The sequence below is a fragment of the Euleptes europaea genome, chromosome 1, assembly GCF_029931775.1.
Source record: "Euleptes europaea isolate rEulEur1 chromosome 1, rEulEur1.hap1, whole genome shotgun sequence".
NCBI classification, from domain to species: domain Eukaryota; kingdom Metazoa; phylum Chordata; class Lepidosauria; order Squamata; family Sphaerodactylidae; genus Euleptes; species Euleptes europaea.
Window position 1 is genome coordinate 142,382,534 of NC_079312.1, and position 25,956 is coordinate 142,408,489.

General features: G+C 43.7%; 1 protein-coding gene across 1 annotated transcript in view; it reads left to right on the forward strand.

The window, feature by feature from the left end:
• Positions 1 to 25,956, forward strand: part of RGS9 (regulator of G protein signaling 9) — a 49,672-nt gene that overhangs the window by 17,929 nt on the left and 5,787 nt on the right. The window contains 11 exon segments of the mRNA XM_056848812.1: positions 317 to 375; positions 1,411 to 1,487; positions 4,636 to 4,717; positions 7,847 to 7,909; positions 13,075 to 13,104; positions 13,985 to 14,046; positions 14,993 to 15,106; positions 16,408 to 16,523; positions 21,296 to 21,383; positions 22,733 to 22,871; positions 25,489 to 25,574. Of these exon segments, the coding sequence (XP_056704790.1) occupies positions 317 to 375; positions 1,411 to 1,487; positions 4,636 to 4,717; positions 7,847 to 7,909; positions 13,075 to 13,104; positions 13,985 to 14,046; positions 14,993 to 15,106; positions 16,408 to 16,523; positions 21,296 to 21,383; positions 22,733 to 22,871; positions 25,489 to 25,574 (916 nt within the window).

Sequence of the window (25,956 nt, forward strand, 5' to 3'; positions counted from 1 at the left end):
CACCCTCTTCAGGCTCTGCCCCCAGAATATCCAGGTTTTTCCCAGCCCAGAGCTGGCAACCCTAGTTAAGGAATAAGAATGGAGTGAAATATTTCCCTCCACCTGAAACCCAAATGAAAAGCCAAATTATTTCCCCCTTTCTGTATACCCCTCACCCTGAAAAATGTCTTATGGGTGTGCTCATAGCAGGGTCTCTCTATGGGGAAATGTGTTGGATATTTGTACTCTTCTGCCAAAGAGATCATTTCATTAATCATGTGAGTTTGTTTTTTGGGGAAAGCAAATAGTGTATTTGCCTTTTTCCCCCCTTCCTCAGCAATCTATCTAGCCAAGAAAAATATTAAAAAGAAAGGACTCCTAGACGAATATGAAAAGGTAAGGTATTCTACTAATTCGGGCAAGCTGTGGTCTATGTGTCTTGTTTGTGCTGGGCAACCAATACCACGAATCCAGTTCCAAATGAGATATAGGAGTTAGTAACCCTTGCAGTATCAGAATAAGAATGGAACTACATGCTATCAGCATAGCCCAGAGCTGCCAATAAAATCGAGGCCCTGAGTCAGGTTCCCTTCCAATGTTTTATAATGTCTTAGTTCAAACCAACATGTCCTATAATCACTGTGCTGAATCTTTCCCTGCTCTCACCAGCCAATGATATGGAAAAGGGAATTTTCATAACGTTAGAAATCAGGATCACCCAGCGAAATGGGTAGTAGAAAGGACTTCTTCACATAACATACCATTTGTGTATGGAATTCTCTGCCAAAAAGATGTGGTGATGAGCATTGGCTTAGATGGTTTTGGAAATGGAGTAGACAATTTCATGGAGGCTAGGTCAAGCAATAGCTATTTGCAATAGAACCTCCATGTTCTAACAGCATATAGCTGATACTGAGGAGAAAAAGCAACAGTTGCCCCAATTCCTTGTTTTTGAGCTTCCAGAGACAGTTGGCCGGCCACAGTTGAAAACAGAATCCTGGTTTTAGATGGACCATTGTCTGATCCCAAAATGAGAGTTCTTCTTGTGGTCTTATATAAACATACAGTGGTACCTTTCTCTCTGTGTGTAAAAGCTGCATAATAATACTTGAGTGTTTAAAAACAAAACAAACATGGTGAATTGGGGATAGAGACAATGATGATAGTTCAGGCCTCTTGTCTGTATATAGCGTAATGACATCAGTGTAAGTTGGGCTACGATGGAGAGAAGAGAAACTCAATACACAGCTACCAGATAACATAAAAATTTCAAATTCATGACCAGTTGTGGTTTATGTTAATACGTTATCTTGCAAATCTGAGCTGTGCTTAACACAATTGTATACTGTGGCATTTTATCACATTCTGCACTTTGAGAGTAACGGAAACCTGCTGCCTTCAATGGTGTTTTGTTGCTGCTGCTTTTTCCAGGAACAATATAACACACTGAATAAAAAAATCAACCACAAGTGGGACTTCGTTATTATGCAAGCCAAGGAACAGTATAGGTGAGACATTTCTGATTGTATGCATTTTTTGTTCTTGTATTCTTTTTCTTTGCTTGGGTGTGGGGAAAAGCAATAAGCAAGCCACTGGATCTCATTTTAACTCGTCCCCCCACCTTTTTCAAAGGAGTTTACTTGAGCTGACCCCATTATATCTTTACTCTTGCATGAAAGTATCATTAAACCAACTTCCAGATCTGTGTACAGATAACCAAATGATTAGTTTGCAGAGATTGCTTGAAAGGGGTAAATTAGCTTTCTGTACATATAGCTCCTCTCTGTCCAGTTTCACTTCTGCTGAGCTGGGGCTGCCTTGTCCTCCAGGATAACTTTCATTGCTGTCAGCCTTGAGCATACAGAAGTCTCAGAATCCAGGGAGGAGGGAAGTTGACCATACCTCTAGGCCCTCTTTCTCCAGCCAGCATCCTTTTCCTTGGCTACATAGGAGAAGTCTGGCTCTTTCTCCCTGACCTGCTCTTGGTCTGCTTATTAAAAGGCTGTCCTGGGAGTGGGTCAGACCCAGGTGCCTCCAATACCCCCCTGAGCTAGGGTGAGCCTCTGCAAGGGTGTGCACTCCTCTCCCAGTGGGCTTTCCTCCTGAATCTCCTTCTCCTTGGCCCCACCTGGCCCTGTTCCCTCCCAAGCTGGCCCTGCCGGCTTCTCCACCAGCATCCCAGCCAGTCTGGTTGCTCCCGGGACTGACCAGTTGCACTGGCCTGCCTACCACCTGGCAGCCAGTCACAGCGAGGCCTCATGATAGGGCCACAGGCTGACATCTCACCATACCTGCCTGCTGTCATTGCTGTAGGCCTCTGCTCAGCTTCCCCAGCCTTCGGGAGACCCACAGCAGCTGGTGCAGGACTCCACCCAGCCTGCCCCACCTCCCTAGCTTCCGAAGGGCTCAGCACCTGCTGGTCCTGTGACCCAGCTGGCCTCAGTAGTTGAAGAAGTGGGTTCGCCACCCCTGGACACTCTCAATGGGGCTTTTGTGAGCTGATGTAGTTAGGGTTGCCAGCTTCCAGGTGAGGCCTGGAGATCTCCTGGAATTAAAACTGATCTCTAGACTACAGAGAGCTGTTACCATAGAGTTAATGACTGCTTTGGACTGTAGACTGTATGGCATTATATCCTGCTGAGGTCCCTCCCCTCCCCAAACCCCACCCATCCAGGTTCTTCCCCCAAAGCTCCAGAAATTTCCAAGTCAGAAGTTGGAAACCCTTGATGTAGTGTAATGGCCAAACATGTGAGCTGAGAAAGGCCAGGGTCAAAACTCACCTTTGTATATTTATTTACTGGTTTTCTCCCTGAAGAGACCCAAAGCAGCTTAGAACATTAATAAAAATACAATAGAAAAAATACAATTTAAATACAAAAGTAAACAACTATAACTTGTAATGATGAAATGACAGAGTCCAACAACTCCTCTGTGAGGTAGTTTAAACTTAGAGTGACTAGCCCAAAGTCACTCAACAAACTTGGCAGAGAGGGAATTCAAACCTGACTGACGAATCCTGATCTGATATTCTAACCCAGGGATCCCAACTTTTTGGAGCCTGCAGCCACCTTTGGAATTCTGACACAAGGTGGGGGATGCAGCCAATGGCTGCCACAGGAGGCAAAGCAAGCCACAAAATGGCTGCCAAAGCTTACTTCCAGTCACACAGTAAAGATCCTTGTGTTGTGATGTCAGCTGCTGCCAAAGCAATGTTTTCAAAAATCTGCACATCCAATCAAATCTCTGAGAGCCAGCGAGGTGTGGTGGTTAAAAGCAGTGGACTCTGATCTGGAGAACTGGGTTCAATTCCCCATTCTTCAACATGAAGCCTTCTGGGTAGCTTTGGGCCAGTCACAGTTCTCTCAGAACTCTCTCAGTCCATGGGGAGGCAGGCAATGGCAAACCACTTCTAAATATCTCTAATCTTGAAAACACTACAGGATTGCCCTAAATCAGCTGTGACTTGATGGCACACACACACACAATCAAATCTCCAGTGATTAATCAGAAGCCTTGCTGGGGGAAAATCCCATCTAGCCCCACTCATTTACTAAAAACACTTCGCGGGTGCTAGGAAAGGTGTTGGTGGGTGCTGTGATGCTCACAGGCACCATGTTGGGGACCCTTTCTCTAACTACAATGCCATGCTGGCTTTTTGGCCAAGTAACAAACCACAACTTTATCCAAAATACAAATTCCAACATTTTAAAAATAGTGTAAGGCCACTAAGAGCCTGTCTTTCCTGTAACCTGGGTCAGGTTTGGGCAAATGTCAGCTAAGTTGACTGAAGTTGTTGACTGATTCCTTTTGTTGACTGACTCCTTTTGTGGGGAGGGGATTGTTCAGTGAATGAGTTTTGTTCCCACTCAAACTAATTTGTTACCATATTTGAGACTGGGAAAGAGTCCTCCTTCACTAGGGTTTCCAGCTCTGGGTTGGGAAATACCTAGAGATTTTGGAGGTGGAGCCTGAAGAGGGTGGTGTTTGGAAAGGTGAGGGACTTCAATGCCATTGTCCAATTGCCAAAGCAGACAGTTTCTCCAAGGGAACTGATCTCTTTTGCCTGGAGATCAGTTGTAATAGTGGGAGATCTCCAGCCACAACCTGGAGGTTGGCATCCCTATCCTTCACCCCAATGATCAAATTGGCCAGTGAGTGTGGTTTGTGTGCTTTCCTGTCCCCAGTATGGTGAGACTTGGTTTGCTTCTTACCATCTTCTAGAGCTATCGGTCTTTAGGTACTTCATTGTGCTACGTCTGCTGTTTGCACATTGCAAGGTTGGTTGTGTAGTCTCATTTGAGGGTTGAGTGATAGAGGTACAATGCTCCTTTGTTGCAGGGGACTAGGCTAGAGAGCTGAACCTGCCTTCCCTCCAGGGGTACTGACCTCTGTAGTCTGGAGATGCTGTAATTCCAGGTGAACTTCAGGCTCCACCTTGAGGTTGGTAACCTAACATGTGCATGAGAACAAGGATGGAAAATTGTGCCCAAGCGTGTCCAAGCATAGTAAAACCTGAAGTAGCGGCTAACTCTTAATCATGAGCATTAAAAATGAAATTCATGGCAAGTGCTATGTTGGCTTGTAGGAATTGGGCTCAGAGATGTGCAAATAGTCTCATGGATGAGAAGTAGCCCTGTGCTATGATTTGTTTTGCAGGACAGGAAAGGAACGAAAGAAGGCGGACCGGTATGCTATGGACTGCCAGGAGAAGGCATATTGGCTAGTGCATCGAGCACCTGTAAGTGCAGCTATATCTACCAGTCTAGTGTTTGCATGATTCTTATTACTGTGATATAAAAACTTAGGTGCTATTTACACAGCCCAAATAATGCACTTTCAATCCACTTTCAATGCACTTTGAAGGTGGATTTTACTGTGTGAACTGGCAAAATCCACTTGCAAACGATCGTTAAGGTGCAGTGAAAGTGGATTGAAAGTGCATTATTTGGGCTGTGTAAATAGCACCATAGACTACTAGTGGGTATACGTTTTAGGAACTATATCTTGCCAATCTGAACAGATGTAAATTTATATCCCTTGCTGTTTTACTGCATGTTTTCTCAATTTTTGCTGGTGTTCTTATCCTTTTATTGTTTTTATTGCTTCAAGAATTCTTATTGTTGCAAGCTACAACACAGAAGAGGCAGGGTATAAATATTTTAAATGATTAAATAGCATATACACTCACATATTCCTGGGGAAATAGAGACTCTAGCAGCAGAGGAGATTTTACCTGGATGAAGATGAGACTGCATTTTTTGGTTTTTGCAGGGGTTCACTGATGCATGCAAAAGGTGCATTTGTGCTGTGAATTCTTGCAGGATCAGTATAGGCCGTTCAGTCTAGGAATGTACGTTAAGATATTCCCAAAACAGTGGACAAAATTTCCTCTTTAATTGTGGTTATTCCCAACACCAAGTGAAAGAACGCACTCCAAATATTTTGGGATTCCCAAAATGTGTCTCCTAGAATGTCAAGATTGCTTCATGTTAGGTTGATGTTCCCAGACTTATCGGCTGGTGGGGTATGGAGGAGAGCCTGCTGGAGCCCCATGGCAGCAGCTAGCGGGCTGTGAGCACCATGCTTCTTCACACACAGCAGAGGCAGCAGGAGCAGCAAGGGGGAGGGAGAGAACAAACATGCCTGAGGCTGTGTGTGGCACCACTTCTGAAGCAGAAGCAGGAGCAAAAAGATAACGGAAGCTATTGAATCACCATGCCTTTCACTATCTGATTCTCCCTTATTTGGTCTTCTATGCCTTGAGTTACTCTTCCAGGTGCTTTTAGTGACTATTCCATGCTGGGAGCGGACACCAGGCTGGGCCCCAAGCGTCTGTTATTTTGGATGGTGGAGGAGGTCATAAAATTGCTGGCATAAAATTGTTCCCCTAAAAAATGGCTGCTTCGGAAGGTGGAGTCTAAGGCCTTATACCCTTCTGAGTTCCCACTCCTCCTCAAACACCACCCTTCCCAAGCTCCACCCCCTAAATCTCCAGGAATGTCCTAACTTGGAGTTGGCAACCCTATCTCCTTCCCATCCAACCTACCGTTATCTTAGAATTTCAATATGTTGGTTCTGGTCTGATAGAAAAAAGCAGCAAGTGTTCAATGGGAGCCTCTTGGAGACATAAAGGAGACGTCTCCTGAGCTTTTCTGAATGCTCCTGCTTTGGTGAGATGGAGGAAAGCTAGGACTGGCTCTTTGCTTAGGGAAGAGATGCTTTAGACAAAAAAATGTTGGCACCAAGAAACACATATGTGGGCTTTATGGTACCACGGGCACCGTGTTGAGGATCAGATTACTGCAAATCTTTGATGATTACTACAGATACTGCCCACCCTTTTCAAAGCCTACTTTCACAGCCATGAAGGCTAGAAACCCACGTTATTTAAAGAAAGGAGAGATCCTCAGAATGCTGAACTCTGTACATCATATAAAACTTTGCCTAGTGCAGAATTCCAGGATTCACATGTAGCCCTGCTTCTGGCATATTCAACAAACACAAGTAAACATATTTCTTGCCTGGTTTAGACTTAGATCTAGTAGAGACACGGAAGAAGCTGTTATGTTAAGAAGATAGTTGAGAAGGCCAACACCCTTTTCAGTTTCATAATCCATTTATTTGTGTAGCAACTTGCAACAAAACCATGGATTTCACCAAACCCAGTGGAGGTCAATATTATAAACATAAAAGTGGGGGGCCTGCAAAGGCTTGCGGGGGGGGGGGGATCTCATTTTCTCCTCACACACTGTGTCTTCTTTCCCTTCCCTGAATGCCTCCCTAGCCTCTCCCCTTTTCCTGTTTTTTTCTTTCCTTTCTACCCACCAGCCAACCTACCTTTATCTGCCCTCCTGTCTTCAGCTGTTCTTCCTTCCCTCTCCCTGGCAGCCTCTCCCTGGGAAAACTGCATGGTTCAGGCCACTGGGCTGGACCAGACCCAGTTGTGTGGTGGGGAACATACAAGGACTTGCAGGGTGCACATCACTTTCCCCTGTATCACCCTCCCCACATTTCCCCCTTTTTCCCCTTCTCCTGGTATCCCTTTCCCTGCTTCCTTCCCACCACCCACCAAGCTACCTTTTATCTGCCCTCACCTTCAGCTATATTTATTATTTATTTGGTTTATTTATACGATCATGTTTTTTTCTACAATGGGGACTCAAAGCAGCTTACATCATTCTCCTCTCCTCTATTTCATCCTCACTACAACCCTGTGAGGTAGGTTAGCCTGAGTGTGTGTGACTGGCCCTAAGTTACCCAGTGAGTTTACATGGAAGAATGGGTATTCGAACCTGGGTGTCCCAGATCCTCATCTGAAATTCTAACTATTACACCGCACTGGCTATTGTGGAGTGGCTGCTATTTAACAGTAGCAAGCAGCTGGGCCTGGGTGAGTCAGGCAAGTTGTATGGGAGGAAGGCATTCACTGGCTGCTGCCAGGCCTGCCCCTGATTTGTCTTCTCTCAAAAGCCACAGCAGCCATGGAAAGGGCCCTGCCCCCTCTCACCTGCCTTTTACCGACAAAACCAAGGCTTCAAGGCTGGCAATTCTGTTGTGGTTGCTTTGCAATGGCCACTGAGGACATTCATTTCTTAAGCTTCAGGCGCTGCTTTTTTAAAATAGTTTTTTAAAAAACTATATACATCTATATATATCTAGATATAAATTTCAGGGTTTTTGGGGTGTGTTTTTTTGCAAACCTGGAGCTTTTCTCAGGTTTGTAAAATCTTTCATCTGTCCATGGCCCAGATTTAAGTACCCACCAATGGGACCACATTGAGAATTAGATATATTGTTATGTTTACATTTTAAGTTGGTGCAAATGTGTAATTTTGTGTGTTTGGGGGGGGGTATTTGTTTATGACAGCCAGGGATTCAAGATGCACTTGAGTATGGACTAAACCGAGTGAGTGATCCTAATGAAACTAAGGTAAACCAGGTAAGTTTTGTCCTTCACTATTTAATATGTTCTTCAGCAAATGCTGGACTTCTGTAAACATGCATTGTAAATGTATGCTTATGGCCTAAAGGAGTCTCAGCCAAGCACAGGCGGGTTGGTGAGCCCAACAGCCAGTGGTGAAAGTGAGCATGATGTATGAAGTACCATAGAAATATTACAGAGCTGGAAAATACTGCATTCATATCACTCACTGAACTTAGAATACTAGCAAAGAATAAAAGAAAATGTCCTTAAGACTCTTTTGCTATGCCTTAACAGATGAGCACAGCTACCCTTCTGGAAATTTCTAGCAAAATAAGTTGTCCAGCTTTACCACTAAGTGAAAGATCCATGCCTTTCTTCTGCTAAATCTAGTAGACCAACACACGAGTCCTTAGATAGTGGCTTCCTTTGTCTAGTTTTCATGGAGGTGGTAAATCTGAGTCTGGTCTATACCACTTCCTGCAGCAAAGGGCTCACATGCTCTTTCATTAAATAAAACAAAACAATACCTGCCAATAAAACAAAGGGTATATAAGGGGAGGCTATCGTATTTTGGTCACGTCATGAGCCGACAAGAGTCACTGGAAAAGACAGTCATGCTAGGAAAAGTTGAGGGCAGCAGGAAAAGAGGAAGACCCAACAAGAGATGGATTGACTCAATAAAGGAAGCCACAGCCTTCAGTTTGCAAGATCTGAGCAAGGCTGTCAAAGATAGGACATTTTGGAGGACTTTCATTCATAGGGTCGCCATGAGTCGGAAGCGACTTGACGGCACTTAACACACACACATATAAGGGGAAAGAGTCCTAGTCTATTTTTTCCTTTATATGTTACTTTTCTAGGTGAAGGAATTATTTTCATGGGGAACACTCTTATCACATAGACCTAGGGTTGCCAACCTCTAGGTACTAGCTGGAGATCTCCTGCTATTACGACTGATCTCCAGCCGATAGAGATCAGTTCACCTGGAGAAAATGGCTGCTTTGGCAATTGGACTCAATGGCATTGAAGTCCCTTCCCTCCCCAAACCCCACCCTCCTCAGGTTCCGCTCCTAAAATTTCCAGGTATTTCCCAACCCGGAGCAGGCAACCCTGCATAGACCTCCATTTGCAGTATAAAGTGACAGCATCCACAGGTCAGTTCCCTCAGTGAGAACTAGGTCCTTATTAGATCACAGTTACGCTCAATAGAGGTTTGTCTAAGAAAGGATAATTCTTTGTAAGACTAGCTGAGAGTACATTACGGTCATGTGCCACATCAGTTTTCAGAGACTGAAGGGACAGAAGAAGTTGTAAGCCAGGGAGTTTAAGTGATTTGATATTTATAGACTGGAAACATACACACACACACCCAATAAAGCTAGGATGTTGTTTGGTGTGAGAAACCAAAGCCTTCATTATGGCAGTTGTTTTCATCAAGCTCAATAGGTCGCTAATAAACTTTTCATTTGCATGAGGGCTCTTCGCAACTATTCCACCTATCAGACACAGGTAATTGCTGTGGCCAAGTGGGCTTGGTTGCCATGGAGACTGAAAAGGAAAGCGAAATTCTAGGATTTGAGATTTACTTTCTCATTTTGAAAGAAGGTGGTTGAGGTTGTTTGTTTTATGGAGAACAAAAGTCTGTTGGTCTGTGGGAAACCAAATAGTCTGAAAAAAGGGTTATTCAGCCAAGTTGTGTAGTCATACCAACTATCCTACGCTGATAATTTCAGAAGATGGCCATGTCGGTCTGAAAAAGAACAGTTAGATTTGAGTCCAGTAGCACCTTAGAGACCACTAAGAGTTTCAGGGTATAAGCTTTTAAGAGTCAAAGCTCCCTTTGTCAGACACAGTAGAATAGAAATGGAGATCTGAGTCCTTTTATCCTACTCAGAAGGTGGGAGGGGGTTGTAAAGAACACTGTAAAGGATGCACAGGTACAATGTATGTTGTAATCAGCTGGAGAAAATGGCCTCTTTGGCAATTGGACTCTATGGCATTGAAGTCCCTCCCTCTCCAAACCCCGCCCTTCTCAGGCTCCGCCCCAGAAACCTCCCACCAGTGATGAAGAAGAACCTGGCAACCCTAGCTGCCGCAAAATAAAACAAAAGTCCAGTGGTATCTTAAAGACTAAACAAGTTTATTCCTGCACAAGCTTTTGTGAGTCAGACAGACCCCACTTCTTCAGATGCATTTGGAAATTATTTTATGGGGAATTTTATGATGGATTGATATATTTCACACCTTTTTCATGTTTATGCTTAGTTATATTTTATACTTCAAGATTTTGTATGCTTTATGTTTGTTGGACATAAAATCCATGAGCTATTATACTGATAGATGAAAACACTGTAAACAGCTTATATGTTTATCAAAATCATGAGTTAATTCAACTCAGTGGAAACATGGGTTGACAACATTAAATTGGTTGTATTTTGTACTATGAACAGAGAATGAGATAATTTAAAAAATGGAATCATGTATAATTAGAAGAAAAAGTGGATAGATACATGAAACCGTTTAGTTTGAAAGAGCAAATTTGATGCCACTTTATTTTTTGGAGCAGTTAATAATTTTGCCTCTTTCTTTTCTCTTTCTTCCCAGTTTATTATTCTCCGATGTGCATATGGCCTTTCCTGTCTGTGAAGTCCTTGTGCAATTGTCCGGTAGAAGACTAAAGCACTGTACCACCCCATTTGTGCCTGTTCATAACTGTGCTGCCCACCTTAGACAACCACATGACGCCTTTAAGAAACATCAGTCTGGGATGGGTCTAATTTCATTTTGCTGCCTTTCAGTATTATAATGCTAAACTTTTATTTTCTGTGAGCTGGGGACACTTTTAAGAAGTGTCATTTGGTTGATTGCTAGGAACTCTGATGGGGTTTAGTTGGGAATGTGGGCTTCCCTAACGGGATAATGAATTGTTCTAATAAACCAAAAACTGAAAGGTTTACTGGAGATTTGCTGAACCTTCGGTGGATTTGGAAGGGCATAACTCTCTTTAGGTTTGCACAGTTAGACAAATCAAATTCCATTCCAGCATGATTAAGAAACAGAATTTAGAATGGGGCTATGCAGCTTAAACCAGTTTGATTCTCAGTGACTTGAGTCATCAAGGGCAGATAACATGACTAGTGCTCAGGCTAGTGAAATCCTTGAGTGAGTCTCTTTACTTTTCCCTTATCAGTGAATTATTTCCACTCATTCCCAAGGGGTTGAATATAGGGATAATTTTGCCCACTGCCTGTGACACAGTGACCTAGCCACAAGGACGCCTTCTGGAAAACAATGTGCAGGCTATCTTAAAGGAGAACCTGCTGTTGGTGTTGGCACTAATTTTGGAGCATGTGTTTTATCATTTGCAGGTCAAAACCTCCATGGGTGGATTTCTACCTGTCACTTCATGCAGACTTGCATGTAATTCCATGTCATGTGACAGTATTGTTTGTAAATTCCCAGATTGCCAGTATAAATACAGAAGCAGAAATCAATGTCTTTATTGCACAAAGCAATGTATACTTGCTTTTGCCTGTGCTGGTCCTTCTTAAGGGGCATGGGTTTCAAGGGCAGTTGACTCGAAGCAACTGTGTTGATTAATTTTTGCATGGGATGGACCTCATGGTTGTAGATACAAGTAAGCAAGTGGCCCTTTTCATAAAGAGTTCAGGGACCAACTACATGGTACTTGGTGACTGCAACAACAGGACCTGAGTGCTGTTTTTTGGGAAAAAACAATCAGCTTCAGAAGGGGAAATTTAGAGTGGTGAAGTGGCAGGAGGATGGAAGGGATGCTAAATCATTTCACCGCTAGTATACCAAAGGCTTGCTGAAGGAAAAGGACTATCCCCTCCTACTGCAGCCCCAAATGGTAACTGAAATGCTATTCCTGGGTAATGGGATCCCCCCAGGAACAACATGGGGGGCGTTTGGCAAAAAAAAATAACCCCCCATTAGTTAAAATTTCCAATGGGATCCAACCTAAAGATTCTTCTGACACATTTGTTGTTGTGCAAATCTTTGTGAGCCAGGACCCACTTCACCAGATGCCCCTTTCACCATTTCATGACCAACTATTTTCTTTACAAAACTGCCTCTCATAACCATTAACCTGGAATAGGGTTGCCAACCTCCAGGTACTAGCTGGAGATCTCCTGCTATTATAACTGATTTCCAACCAACAGAGATCAGTTCACCTGGAGAAAATGGCTGCTTTGGCAATTGGACTCTATGGCATTGAAGTCCTTCCCTTACCCAACCCCCCCTCCTCAGGCTCCGCCCCAAAAATCTCCAGGTATTTCCCAACCCTGAGCTGGCCAACCCTAGTCTGGAGCCCAGGTAGGGAAAACAGCAGTTGGGGTAATGGGTGATTTAGAGCAGAAAAGCAGTTGGGGAGGAAGGGAATATGCAGCCTCTCCACCTCACACTTCCTTGGCTTTGCTGCTGCTTTACTAAAAACCAGAGAGAATTGGCACTGGGGCTCTCTCTTTCACATATTTTCATGTGCTGTGTAGATAGCCCCTCTCACATGAGGTCAGTGGGGCTGTGAAGGAAAGCTGTAGGAGTAAAAGGTCCTTCTCAGAAGTTAGGGGCTGTCCCGAGAGCCTGCGCTCCTTGTGCCTTCCCTTTTGCCTCCTTCATTTTTTTTCTCCAAACAAAATCATAGCATGAAACTTCAAAGGCAGCCTGAGCAACAAACAGCCTGCAGTTAATTTCTAGCTTTCAGTTGCTGGCTGGTGGATGTCATGGGAAATCATCAGAGCTATTCAAATCACAGCGTTAGCACAGCAGAAATTGTTTTTGAGGATTTTAATTGCAGTTTTTATGTTTTGCAATATGGCTGTTCCTGCCACCCTTAACGAATACTGAGTGATCTAATCTGTCTCCTAAATGAATCTATATTAGCTTCATTAGAATAATGCTGTAATTAAATGTGGACACAGACACACACGTGCAGGCTGAGAAGAAGCAGGTACTGATTAAGTCTTACCAAAATCATAAGGCAGGTAGAAACTCGTGACATCACTGCATGCTTTGACCTGGGGTTGATGCTAGTCTGAATTTGTTTTTAATTGTTGAAGCAGTTTAAGTAGACAAAGACACTCTCTCCTATTGCAGTTTTGAACAAACCCCCAAGATTTTTTTTGCCATTCTGTTTCTTTGTTTTACAGAAAAAAACAATAGATGTTTACAGGAAAGAGGTAATTTCTGTTTCACTTTTGTAGTAAATATCAATTACTGTTATTTGCATTAATCATTCAAACTGTCTAGTCCTAATAAATGCATCCTTTCCCCTAAACACTACATATAACTGACTAAGATCTAGTCTAGACTTTGCTCTTACCATATTCATTTATTTGTTTTCACATGGTATGTATTTGTAATAGGCAGTTGGTGCTTTGTCCGCTTCAGGATTCATCTCACAAAATTATTGAAAATTTAGCATGCTAATTTCTTTCATGGCATTGTTTGTATTATGTCCAGGTGGGACATGGCTTTGAGAAGCATCATGTGTCTGCTGGTGCCAGAGATATTTTGTGTGGGTTTCTGGATTTCTGAATGACTGTTTCTGCTCTTCTATGGTTGCACTTGAAAGAAGTAGCCCAAACATTTCTCTGCAAGTGTGTCTGTGTGTTCCATGACACAAACAGATGGTCTCTGCAAAACAAATAAACTATTTCTACATTTAATGAAAATCTTTATAAACAGTAGCAAGCTACGGATGAAATCAATGTGGGATGTAGTGGTTAAACTAGGAGGAGGGAGACCTGAGTTAATATCCCCCCTCTGCCATGAAGCTTATTGTTCTTAGGCCGGTCTATTTCTCTCAGACTAACCTGCCTTCACAGGTGTTGTGTGGAACTCTCAGAAAGGTACCTGCTTTCCTCATTTCTTATGCATCCAGGAGATGAATGACACAAGCTCATATAGGAAGTGGCCTTCCTGGCACTCTCCTAAACACCACCTTATGGGAGGATTGCCCATGTCATGTTGTGGGAGAAAAAAAATTACTAGCTTCTTGCCCAGTAAAGCCCACCAAGTCTCTACTGTTCTACTAACAACAAAAAAATGTCTTCATAGATCATGTACTACCAGCAGGCCTTGAGTAAGACCAGAGTAAAGTGTTCTGTCTCTCTGGGAGGGTAAGTTCTGACATCCTTCACGCCCATCAGTTAATTAAACGCCCTCAAATTCAATGCTGTTAATAACAATTATGTCATTAAAAGCTGAGATGCCCTGACTGATGCCTGCCTTGAGCAGGACGTTCTGATCTGGAAGTCTTACCTTCCAATTCATGATTTAGAATAGAATACAGTTACTCAATAAGGAGGAAAATGGTCTATGCATTTTGTATTACTATGATGAGGTGGGGGTCAGGATCACCTCATCCGGCGAGCTGGGTGGGAGGGGAGCTGCTTGTTCTCCTCCTCCTTTGGGGAGTGTGGGCAGGCTGGGTGATGGCAGGCCAGGGTGGGCAAAGAGGTGCACCTGCCCCACAAGGCAGGTGGACCCGGAGCCTGGCAGTGGTGGTGGAGACGTTTCCAGGGGAAGAAGTCAGATTGAGGGGGGTGGCAGAGAAGTAACTGGTAGCCACCTGCTTTTCCTCCTTCTCTTGTGGGGGCAGGGAAGGAGAAGGCCAGGCAGGGGAAGGCAGACCAGGCAATGGGGCAAGCTGCTGCAGCCCCAGGCAGGCAAGGAGCTTGTGCTGCCTAGGATCTCCAAGTGCCAGGGGGTGGTGGCAGACCCCCGCCAATCTACCTGGCTGCCTGGCAATGCATGCATGCACGCCTGCCCATGGCGCCATGGCATTTCTGGTTTACACCCAGAAGCACAGCAGTGCAAGGGGCCGTTTACCACTCAAAATCCCAGTTTAGTCTGAAGAGGAGGAGGTTGGGGGGCATGATTGCTCTCTTTAAGTATCTGAAGGGCTGTCAGAGGAGGGCAGGGAGCAGACAATAGGACTCACAATAATGGGTTTAAATTACAGGTGGAAAGGTACTGACTGGATATTGGGAAATTTTTTACAGTAAGATTCTGTAAATAATTGCTCACGGATGACCATCCACTTTTCTGCTTCAATGCTTCCAGATTAGTGAAATACTCTGAACAGTTCTGCTCCAGCGACCCCATCCTTTCAGGATGCCTCCCCAGCAACCCCTGGATCACTGATGATGTTGATTTTTGGGAGCTCAATGCAAAGATGTATGTATGGCATTTCCCTTCAGCTTGTGAGTTACACTGACTGACATGGTGTACTTTGAGCAATTTATAGCTGCTTATAGAATCCTGTTTAGTGGTAAGCTATGAGGTACCTGTAGGAGCCTCGAGGCGCAGAGTGGTAAGCTGCAGTACTGCAGTCCAAGCTCTGCTCACGACCTGAGTTCGATCCCGATGGAAGTTGGTTTCAGGTAGCCGGCTCAAGGTTGACTCAGCCTTCCATCCTTCCGAGGTCGGTCAAATGAGTACCCAACTTGCTGGGGGTAAAGGGAAGATGACTGGGGAAGGCACTGGCAAACCACCCCGTAAACAAAGTCTGCCTAGGAAACGTCGGGATGTGACGTCACCCCATGGGTCAGGAATAACCCAGTGCTTGCACAGGGGACCTTTACCTTTATGAGGTATCTGAGGAAGTGAGCTCTGATTCACAAAAGGTCATGCTGAAATAAATGTTGTTAAAGGTGCTTCAGGTGTAATTTTCTAAGGTCTCATTTATCTTCACCCAGAGAAGGTGCCCACCTCTTTTAAAAGTACCAAGGCATGGAGACCTCGTGCATCTTGTCATGATGCTCCACTGTCCACCCCTCTCCTGCCTACATCAGCAGCCAAGAGTTTAGGGCTGCAGGTAAGAGAAACCAAGAGCGGGAGGTGAAGTAATGACATCCTTTCTTGGTCCTTTGGCACTTTAAAGGGAGAGATGAAATCTTGGCAGCTACATTGATAGGATTTTTCTCCCCTTTTACCCAACTATGCTGAGATATACTGGGCATGGTTTTCTTTAAGCAAAGGATAATCCTGACTTAAACCAGGTTTTATGTTCACATAACAAACCTGGTTCAATAAGAGCCAGCTTAAGCATCAGTTGTGATGCCCTAAGAGCTGATCAAAGGATGCTGTGCTGTTGACAGTAAATGGAACTACAAGGATATATCTTGCCAAATTGTGCAAGGTCTGAAAAATGTAATTAGGATTTAGACTTTCTTTCTCTGACAATGAAAATTAAAAATACCAAGTGATACCAAAAATACCAAGCACGATCATGTAAATCAAAGCTGGGGTATAATGATTCAGCCATATACAATGATGCTTAATTACCAGTTATTTTAGTGGTCTGATCTCAGGAGTCCAACATGGCATATTGGAAAGAAATGGAAAAATCTCTTTGCAGCCAAGCAGAGGGGGGCTTCGGCTTTCTAAATACTCAAGAATAGATGGACAACTTGAATCTCATAGAATTTGATTTCAGAGAGAAACAGCACCAGCTAATTGTAATAAAACTTTTACAGGGTGGAGACCCCCACCAAAAAACGAGTAGAAAGATGGGCCTTGAATTTTGCGGAGCTGATGAGGGATCCCAAAGGCCGCAAGAGTTTCCGGCAGTTCCTGCAGAAAGAGTTCAGCGGTGGGTAAGAAGTTGTGTCTTTCCCCCCCCCCCACCTTTTTAGCTCCCTTTCGCATTGCTTTGGGGCACCCACACGATTAGCTGAGATTAACTTCATTGGCAAAAAAACCTCTATTCCAGGAGCATCTGATGTAGAGGACAACTATTAATCGTTTTCTACAAGAGGGATTTAGGAGCCCAGGGCGCAGAGTGTTAAGCTGCAGTACTGCAGTCAAAAGCTCTGCTCACGACCTGAGTTCGATCCCGACGGAAGTCGGTTTCAGGTAGCCGGCTCAAGGTCGACTCAGCTTTCCATCCTTACGAGGTCGGTCAAATGAGTACCCAGCTTGCCGGGGTAAAGGGAAGATGACTGGGGAAGGCACTGGCAAACCACCCCATAAACAAAGTCTGCCTTGGAAACGTTGGGATGTGACGTCACCCCATGGGTCAGGAATGACCCGGTGCTTGCACAGGGGACCTTTACAAGAGGGAACTTCACTATATGCAGCTTTTCTCATCCATGAATGGCAAGCTGCTCTTCCCAGTCAGTATAATAGTACTATAAACTGGGAGACCAAGATTCAAATCCAAGGATGATCATAGATCAGTTACTCAGCCTAGCCTAAAATGGAGGTGGGGGATTACTGAGCTACTTGGAGGAAGGGCAGGATAAAAATGAGCTTAATACAGGGGTAGGCAAACTGCGGCTCGAAAGCCGCATGCGGCTCTTTGGCCCCTTGAGTGCTGCTCTGGGCTGCAGGATCGCGGCCGCCCACCTGAGAGAAGCCACCTTCCCCGGGCGCGGAGGGCGCAGGGGGGGGGCTGGCTTCCTTCAGCGGAGGATCGGGGGTGCACGTCATGGTGAAGGAGAGCCTGGCATCCCTTCCCTGCCCCGGCCGGGCTCTGCATGCACGCAGAAGTCCCGCAAAGGTTCTCCACTTTTCCACCAGCCCAGAGCCGCCGCCGCACCTGGGGGGGGGGGCGATCTTTGCAACATGCTGGCCCAAGCACCGGGGAGAAGGAGGGAGGCCCCGATCCAGTACACACACCCTCCCCCGCCTTCCTCACCTGCAAGCTCCAGCGCTTCCCCCTCGTGGCCTGCCCTTCCCTTCCGCCGCTGGAGAACGCCAGCGAGAGGGGAGGGGGGAGGTCACCCCTCCTCCTTCCTCCTCCTCTTCTTCCTCCTCCTCCTCCTCAGGCTGAGGCGCTGAGGAGGGGCGGACGGGCGGATGACAGGCCAGCCGGGGAGGAAAGGAAAGAAAGAGCCCAGGCGGCGGTGAGGAGGAGGAGGAGGCTGAGAGGCGAGCGCGGGAGGCCGAGGCGGCTGGGATGCGCCAGGGCGGCCGCCAAGTGGTCAGTGGGGTTCGGGGAGATGCAAGGCCATTGTTCACATTAAGTGTTTGTCAGTCATTGTCATGATTTAATTTTATGGATACCTTCACACAACGCATGGTTAAATGGTGGGACTCCCTGCCCCAGGAGGTGGTGATGGCTGCCAACTTGGAGGGCTTTAAGAGGGGAGTGGACCTGTTCATGGAGGAGAGGGCTATCCATGGCTACTAATCAAAATGGATACTAGTCATGATGCATGCCTATTCTCTCCAGGATCAGAGGAGCAGGCCTATTATATCAGGTGCTATGGAACGCAGGCAGGACAATGATGCTGCACTGGTCTTGCTGGTGGGCTTCCTGGAGGTACCTGGTTGGCCACTGTGGGAACAGACTACTGGACTTGAAGGGCCTTGGTCTGATCCAGCACGGCCTTTCTTATGTTCTCATGTGTTTACTTCGTCTGTGAATCTAGAGAAAAGTTTGCTCACATTGTTTGTCAGTCATTGTCATGATTTAATTTTATGGATACCTTACTTACTTTTTTCCCTCCTCAGAGGCCATGTCTACCCACTGGCTTTCTTGGCGGTAGACCTGGACTCCGAGGAGGGGAAAAAGTCCCCCTTCAGAGGCCAGGTCTACCAATTGGCTTCTATGGGCCTCCGGAGGCCAGGTCTACTGCCAAGAAAGCCAATGGGTAGATCTGGCCTCCCAATGGGACTCAGCCGGAGGCCCGGTCTACCAATAGGCTTTTATGGCGGTAGACCAGGCCTCCAGACGAGGACTCCGGACGGGGAGGGGGAAATGGCAGGGACTTACAATTTAATTTTTATCAATAAATAAGATCACTATTAAGTATGATATCAAGTTTTATTCAGTGTACCTATAGTTTAATTAAGACTTAAAACTTTAATTAAAGTTTATTAAGTTAATAAACAGTGTACCTACCTATATAGTTTAAGTTTAAGAAATTTGGCTCTCAAAAGAAATCTCAATCGTTGTACTGTTGATATTTGGCTCTTTTGACTAATGAGTTTGCCAACCCCTGGCTTAATACATAAATAATAAACATTCTTTGGGTTCTTTGCATCTGGCTGTCCTGTCTAGTTCCCTGCTAACGTGGGACGTGTCAGATACAGATGATCTATAAAGTTTAAATGCTTTGTGTTTCTCAGCCAAATTATGTTACATGCCATAGAGCACCTTTGTTTGATGTTTTTTTATATCTGACCTGGCTTAGGACACACTTGCTTCACAGGCAGGCCAAATCTATAATAGACAGTTTTATTCTGTTAGTGGGAATACACCTGTTACTTCAGATCACCTCACCTGTTTTAAGCACCTCACCTTGTAACGGACAAAGATATAAATGCAATATAGAAGCTTATAGAAATACATGGAACAGATGAATTTGTAGAATTTTCCTATTTAAAGTTAATAAAACACCATTAGAGGCTTGTCTTTTATTTGAAACTAGGCAAGCCTAGACATGCCTGACTATGTAACTCCTTTTGGAACACAGGCCAAGAGACTTTTAGAGGACTCTTTTGGAATCCAGACTTTTCTGGAATCCTACTCTTTTGAAAGACTGGTTTCTGAAAACCAAGTTTCTGGAATCCAACCAAGTTTCTGAAATCCAAGTTGTCACTAACAATGACTGCATAGGAGCTGGAAATCCAAGCATAGAGCTGTAACTGATTTAAAACATTATCAGACAGTATTGTATAATGTTATATTGTGTTTTAAGTTTAAATGAATGAATTGCAGTAGAATATTAGTAAATATATCATGTTAGCATATTCTGTAAGAGAAGTAAAAATGCTGGTATATTTATCCATTATAAAGGTATAACAAGACACAAACTGACTGTAAGCATATGTGGTTATGACCAGTAAGAGGAACTCCTTATATGGTATCCTGGATTTACTGGATTCTGTAAGCATATGTGACTGACAGTAAGCATATGTGGTTATGACCAGTAAGAGGAACTCCTTATATGGTGTCCTGGAATTACTGGATTCATACAGCAGTTGTGCGCAAGCTCAGATACATCTCACAGATCCGATCAGAGATAAAAAATCAGGAAAACCAGATCTCAAAAACATATAAAAGAAGGGCTTTTTTAACCTAGAGTTAGAGTTCGCAACAGGTTAGTACCCTCTGGCCTAAATGGATCTCTCCATCCCTTGCATGGGGTGTAAGCTCTCAGACCTTGATCCTTGCGTGGATTGAGGCTCTTAGAGCTTTCCAGTCCTCATGGACTGGAGGAGCTTAGACCCTTCCAAGTCTTTGTATGGACATGGAGGTTCTAAGAGTCCCTATAGATCTCTCCATCCTGTGTATGGAGGCACTGAGATCTCCTTAATTCTATCATGGATTAAGGAGCTTTCACTAAGATCTATCTAGTGGCCCTTACATGGACACTTCAGTCCTTATAGACATGGAAGTTCTTAGACTTCCCTTAGACTAAGGTCTTACACAGAGCTCTTTAATCTTTGTGTAGATTAAAGGTTCATGAAGCTCTCTAGTCTTCGCGTGGAACTAGAGGCTCACACACAGATCTCTCTGATATTGGCAAAAACAGAGAAACTCCTAGACTCAGTCCTCTCATAGGCTGAGAACACTCAGAGATTTCTCTATAGTTTCATGGACCTTGTCCTGGCATGAACTGAAAATATGCACTATAGGCTCATGACTTCAGTTCTTACATGAACTCATAGAATAATCAGATTTCTCTAGCTTTTGCATACCCCAAAGATACTCAAAGACTCTATAACAAATAGAGGACCTTAAAGGTCTATTCATCCTTAAAATTCAGATCTCTCTAGTCCTGCTATACTGAGGAGGTTCACAGATGATATGATTGGGTAAAGTATGCCTACTTACTATTATGATATTCTAGATACTTTGAATTAAGATACTTTTAACTAAGTCAGATCTTATTTACTGAACTAACCATTTTTACAAGATTTCTGTAACTGTTATATTTTCTGAATGAAATATTATTACTGTTTTAAGGGTTGAAACTCTCATCTAAGGTAAAATAAGATTGTTTAAGACTACTTGCATACAAGAACATGTTTAAGACGCATAATGTCTGAACTTTTGTAACATTTAAAGACTTTGTAACCATCTACATGCATATATACTACATTACGTTAATACTGTACATACATATACATATTTTACATATTTTTGAAGCAATTCAATAAAAAGCTTACTCTGGTAAGAAAGCAGTTGACTCCTGCTTATTAGGTGTCTAACTGAATAAGGTAACATACTTCTTCTCAGGAAGGGGTCGATTCTAAGAGCATAGGCACTGAAACGCACTCACCCGCTTCAACCTATTTTAAGCACCTCACCTATTTTAATAGTTGTCCTCTACGTCAGATGCTCCCGGAATTAGATTACTTCAGTTTATGGTATTGGCTAACAAGCTCATTTCTCTTTCTCTCTGCTTTCAGGGGAGAACTTGGGCTTTTGGGAAGCTTGTGAAGATCTGAAATATGGAGACCAATCCAAGGTGAAAGAAAAAGCACAAGAAATTTACAAGTGAGCATAGAACTATATTAGAATAACCTTCTGCCTTCCCCTCATTTATTTGTTTATTATTCATTTAAAATATTTATATACCATCTCTCCATTTAGTTCAAGGTGGTTTCCAGTAAAACATATCCAATCTCATTGACTATTTTAATTCTTGAGATTGTTTTATTATGCAATCAACATTGCAAGCATAAATGGAGGATACAGCAGCAAACGAAACTAAAACCCACAGCAATAAAATGTAATCCAGACAAGGTCTAAAAGTCAAAATCTTGGTCAACAAAGTCAGCCAGCCCTCTAACCTGCAATTAACAAAGGCTGGGGTGAATATTTAAATAATAAGTAAATAAGCTTTGTCTGGTGCAAATAAATTAGAAAATTTATCACTGGTTGGAGAAATAAGACATTCTATAAAGCAAGGTGCTACAGCAGGAAATGCCCTGACAGTCAACCTCACTGATGAAGATAAAGGCACACAGAATAGTACCTTAAGAGTGAAGCAGGCTCAAGAGGGAGCAGGTGGTCATTTACCTTTTCACACCCTATTATGGCTTTAACGGTAGGCACAAGTACATTGAATTCAGTCTGAAAACAAACAGGCAACATTGCATATCCTTAATCACTGGTCTAATATGCTGCCTTTCTGCTGTGTCCTGAACCAGCTAGAGGTTCTGAACCATCTTCAAGGGCAGCCTCATGGTGATTCAGCCAAAATTGATTACGGGCATTATGTATACATGCAAAACTTATTCATCTTCTGAAGCAGATCTAGTAGCTCCCCAATCCACAAACTCTCAAGACTGATACAACTACATCCAGCACAGGCACTTGATCAGCACCATTTATTTGTTCTGATACTATTCCTTGTAAAAATAATTAAATGCAAGCTGAAAGTTTTGTTCCTGAGCTTACCAATATTCTGAAATCCTTTGTCAAGCAGTTTGTTTGAAGTTTTTGAGCATAAGGATCTCTGCTGTAAGATACGTGCAAAAAGCTTTATGTGAAGAATGGCTTTACATGAAGAATATGAAGAATGGCTACCTAAAGTTATCCTAATACTGTAATCATATACTTACTTACCTGGAAATATGCAACAGAGAACTTAGTAATGTTGGGATGTCATTCATTGTTAGTTTTGTTTTGCTTTCCCCTGCCCCCTCACAGTTGGAGATTTAACTAGCTAAATGAGGAGGAGACTTTAAAATATCCTGACTGAAAGGTCAGCTGAAGCCACCAAAAAGACTTGTACCGGTTCTGGAGTATATGTGAGGTGTGTGGTGTTCTTGGAATTAGAAAGGTCTCCATACCTTCTTTCTTCCCATATATCCCTGCCTCCTTTTTATTTTCAATTTCAGAACCTTCCTTGCACCAGGAGCAAGGCGCTGGATCAATATTGATGGTACCACTATGGGCATCACAGTCAGAGGCCTCAAACACCCTCATCGCTATGTCTTAGATGCTGCACAAACACATATTTACATGCTCATGAAAAAGGTCTGTTATTTTTGTTTCTAAACCCAGAATGCATATCTTTTCCAGCTGTCTAAATGTCTTTACTGTAACTCTCCCCAAAACCTGCCTGGGAAAAGGAAACTCAATATTTGCACATGTCCCTGGTGATCTGGTGATCTATATGCACTCAAATAATACACATGAAGTAATCTAGTGTTGGATAGGGATGCATGAACACCTTGCCAGTTTGGCTCACTTCCTGGTACGCCAGTGGTGATCAGGCAGCAAAATAATTCCCAGACTGTTTGCGCATATTTGCAAGAACAGGCTACTTGCAGCTATCATCAGCTGACTTCCAGCTGATGAGGGATCAGCTGGGAGTTGGCTTCTGATCACCTGCTGGGGAAATTTTGCTCTGTATTCAGCATAGTTTTTTTGGGGGTGATGGTGGTGAGTGGGAAACCAGGAACCTAATTCCAGCTGATAAACTAGGCATAGGGTTCTTCTGATCTCTCATCCTGGAAACTTTGCTGCCTCCCAAACTTGCTGAGATGCAGCAAATTTAATGTGGGGATTTCTATGCTACCCACCACAAGCTATTGGCTTGGTTTGCAGAGAAAAGGAGACAAATGAGGTCCATCTCTTTTCCCTTTGCAACAGGGAGCTCAGAAGCCAGGGCTTGTACTGAGTATTGGCACCTTGAGGGGGAGGGGGCTCTCAAAAGCCCTGAGGGGGAATTGGTGGAAATGGGTGCAACTAGCATCTTTTTTAAAAGCAACAACAACACAAACAAAAAACCCCTGTCAGAAGCATTTCTTCTTTCCCTGCTCAGCTTGGCGGGGAGGGAAGAGAGAGAATCTCTTTCTCCTCTCCTTTTTGCAACTTCACTGTGTAGCTATTTTGCTCAGGGGGCAGGATCTGAACCTGACTTCCTGCATATCACCTGGTCAGCTGAGAGTCTGCTTCTGACAAACAGGCAGCTGCAAACTTGTTCAGCAGCTGTTGGAGTTGCTTGATGCAGTACAAATGTATCCCTGATTGGCCCACAGTCTGATTGTGAGTTTCAAATGGAAATTTGAGCTCTGAACTGGTTTGCTGAGAAATATGCACTGGTTGTGGTGCTGGCCTGGGCCAGATTTAGGCCATGCAAAAGTTACCTATTAATGATGAAAGAAATGAAGCCTTGTTGCTGCTGCATAAGATGCATCGATAAAATCCAAACACAGGTGGTGGGAGAAGGGATGGATACTCTTAGCACAAAGTATAGAAAGGCCTGACCTAGTCGGCACAACTATTGCCAGGTTACAACATGTTTGTCTAACTTCAGAAATAAAATAGTAATTTTTCTTTCATAACTCATGAGGTTGTATACTGGGATAGGGTCATATGTGCAGGGCCTCTGCCATGAGTCTGTTCTAGGGCCGGAGAAATAATACTTGACAATAAAAGGAGATTTTAACATGGAAGCTTAACCTGAGTCTCCTTTACCTTTGCCATTTGCATTTAAAGCCATATAGAAGATTTCTTGAATTCTCTGGAAGTTCCTTATATATTGTGCCATTGGTTCCCAGCCTTTTCCATCCTGGGGTCATTTTTTTCTCACATTAGAGCCTATTCCCCTTTCTCCCAGTATTACTGACTTCAGAGGCACAGCAGCAGAAGAATATAAGGAGAATGGCATTTAGTTAAATGCAACATTTATCTGGTGCTCAGCTTTCTAAAATATTTGCAACCTCTTCTAGGGTGTTTCCAGGAAACTTAATACTACCACAGTCAAAGTTTAGATGATGCCAGGAGCTGTTTGACATAGGACATAGTTTAAAACTCACCTTTGCCCCCATGAATATTAGCCAGTTCATTAGATATGGGCTGTGGCTTCCATGACATGTCTCTGGGAAAGCTGGTGGCAAGGCAGGTCATCATTCTGTGGCAATGTCAGAGGGCGAAAACGCATGGTCGCTTTAGCCTCCTTTATTCCCAGTTTCAACCAGGATTCAGCCAGGATCAAACACATGCATTTCGCCGAACGTGCGTTCGATCCTGGTTTTCGCCCAGAAGACACTGAATAATAGGAACATAGAACTTTAAGGCACCAGAAGACCTTCTAGCCCAACAGCACATTCTTTCCAAAACCAGAACCATCTTATCCTCCCTACCCCATTCAGCCCATGCAGTTCTAACTACTGCAAGTGGGGAAGGTACATTGTATAGGTGCGTGCACAGGAGTAGCTCCTGATGACTCTTATCCAGGTTGTGCATCATGGAAATTTGAATTAGTCAGTTCCCACTTCTTTGCCACCACATCAACCATGAGTTGCTAAAAATGCATTTAAAAATGGAGGAGAGGAGCGAATGATATCTTTAGCCCGTCCTGGGATAACAACCTCATTCCCAGACCGTCTTGTGTGCTTTGGCATCTGACAAAATGACTTCATGGGCTTTGTTGTGAATTCTAACCACATGGAAATTCATTTAGCCAGTGGTTTACATAATGCATGTTGAACACAGAGAAAGAGATACTCTCTTGTGCTACTAGCTGAGATGGTCCTTCCCCACCCAGCCTCTTTGACTCCTCAATAGCTGTAAGGAAAAATGATTTTAATTAGGCTGCTTGTTAAGTCCATAACTACCAGTTTTCCCTTTTCTTCTCCCCCAGTAGGATTCTTATGGTCGCTACTTAAAGTCTCCAATATACAAGGAAATATTGTCCAAGGCAATTGAACCGCAACCATCAGTGAAAAAAAGGCAAGTGGGTCGGAGTTTAATTGTGGGTTATTTGTTCTTGGTTTAAATAAGGGAACTAAAAACAAAGTGCCCAGGTCTGAGTGAAAAATGACTGTGATTTAGACAATGTTTAAAAGTAGTCCTTCCACTAAAAAAATCTGTGTCATAGAGGCTGATGAGTACCTTTTGGAGTGAACAGGCTTGCAGAGACTTGCATTCAGCAAGGGACAGTGTTGGCCGTTGTAGAAAAACCTTTGCTGCAACAGCTGCTGCTTATTCTTGCTCTGCCTACTAACATACACATCTCCTTGCTTCTCAAGTAAAGCTCAGCCAGACAGAAACAGCTGTACCTTAAACCTTTATTGGTTGAGTTGTCATAGAAACCATCCTAGGATAGCCCAAT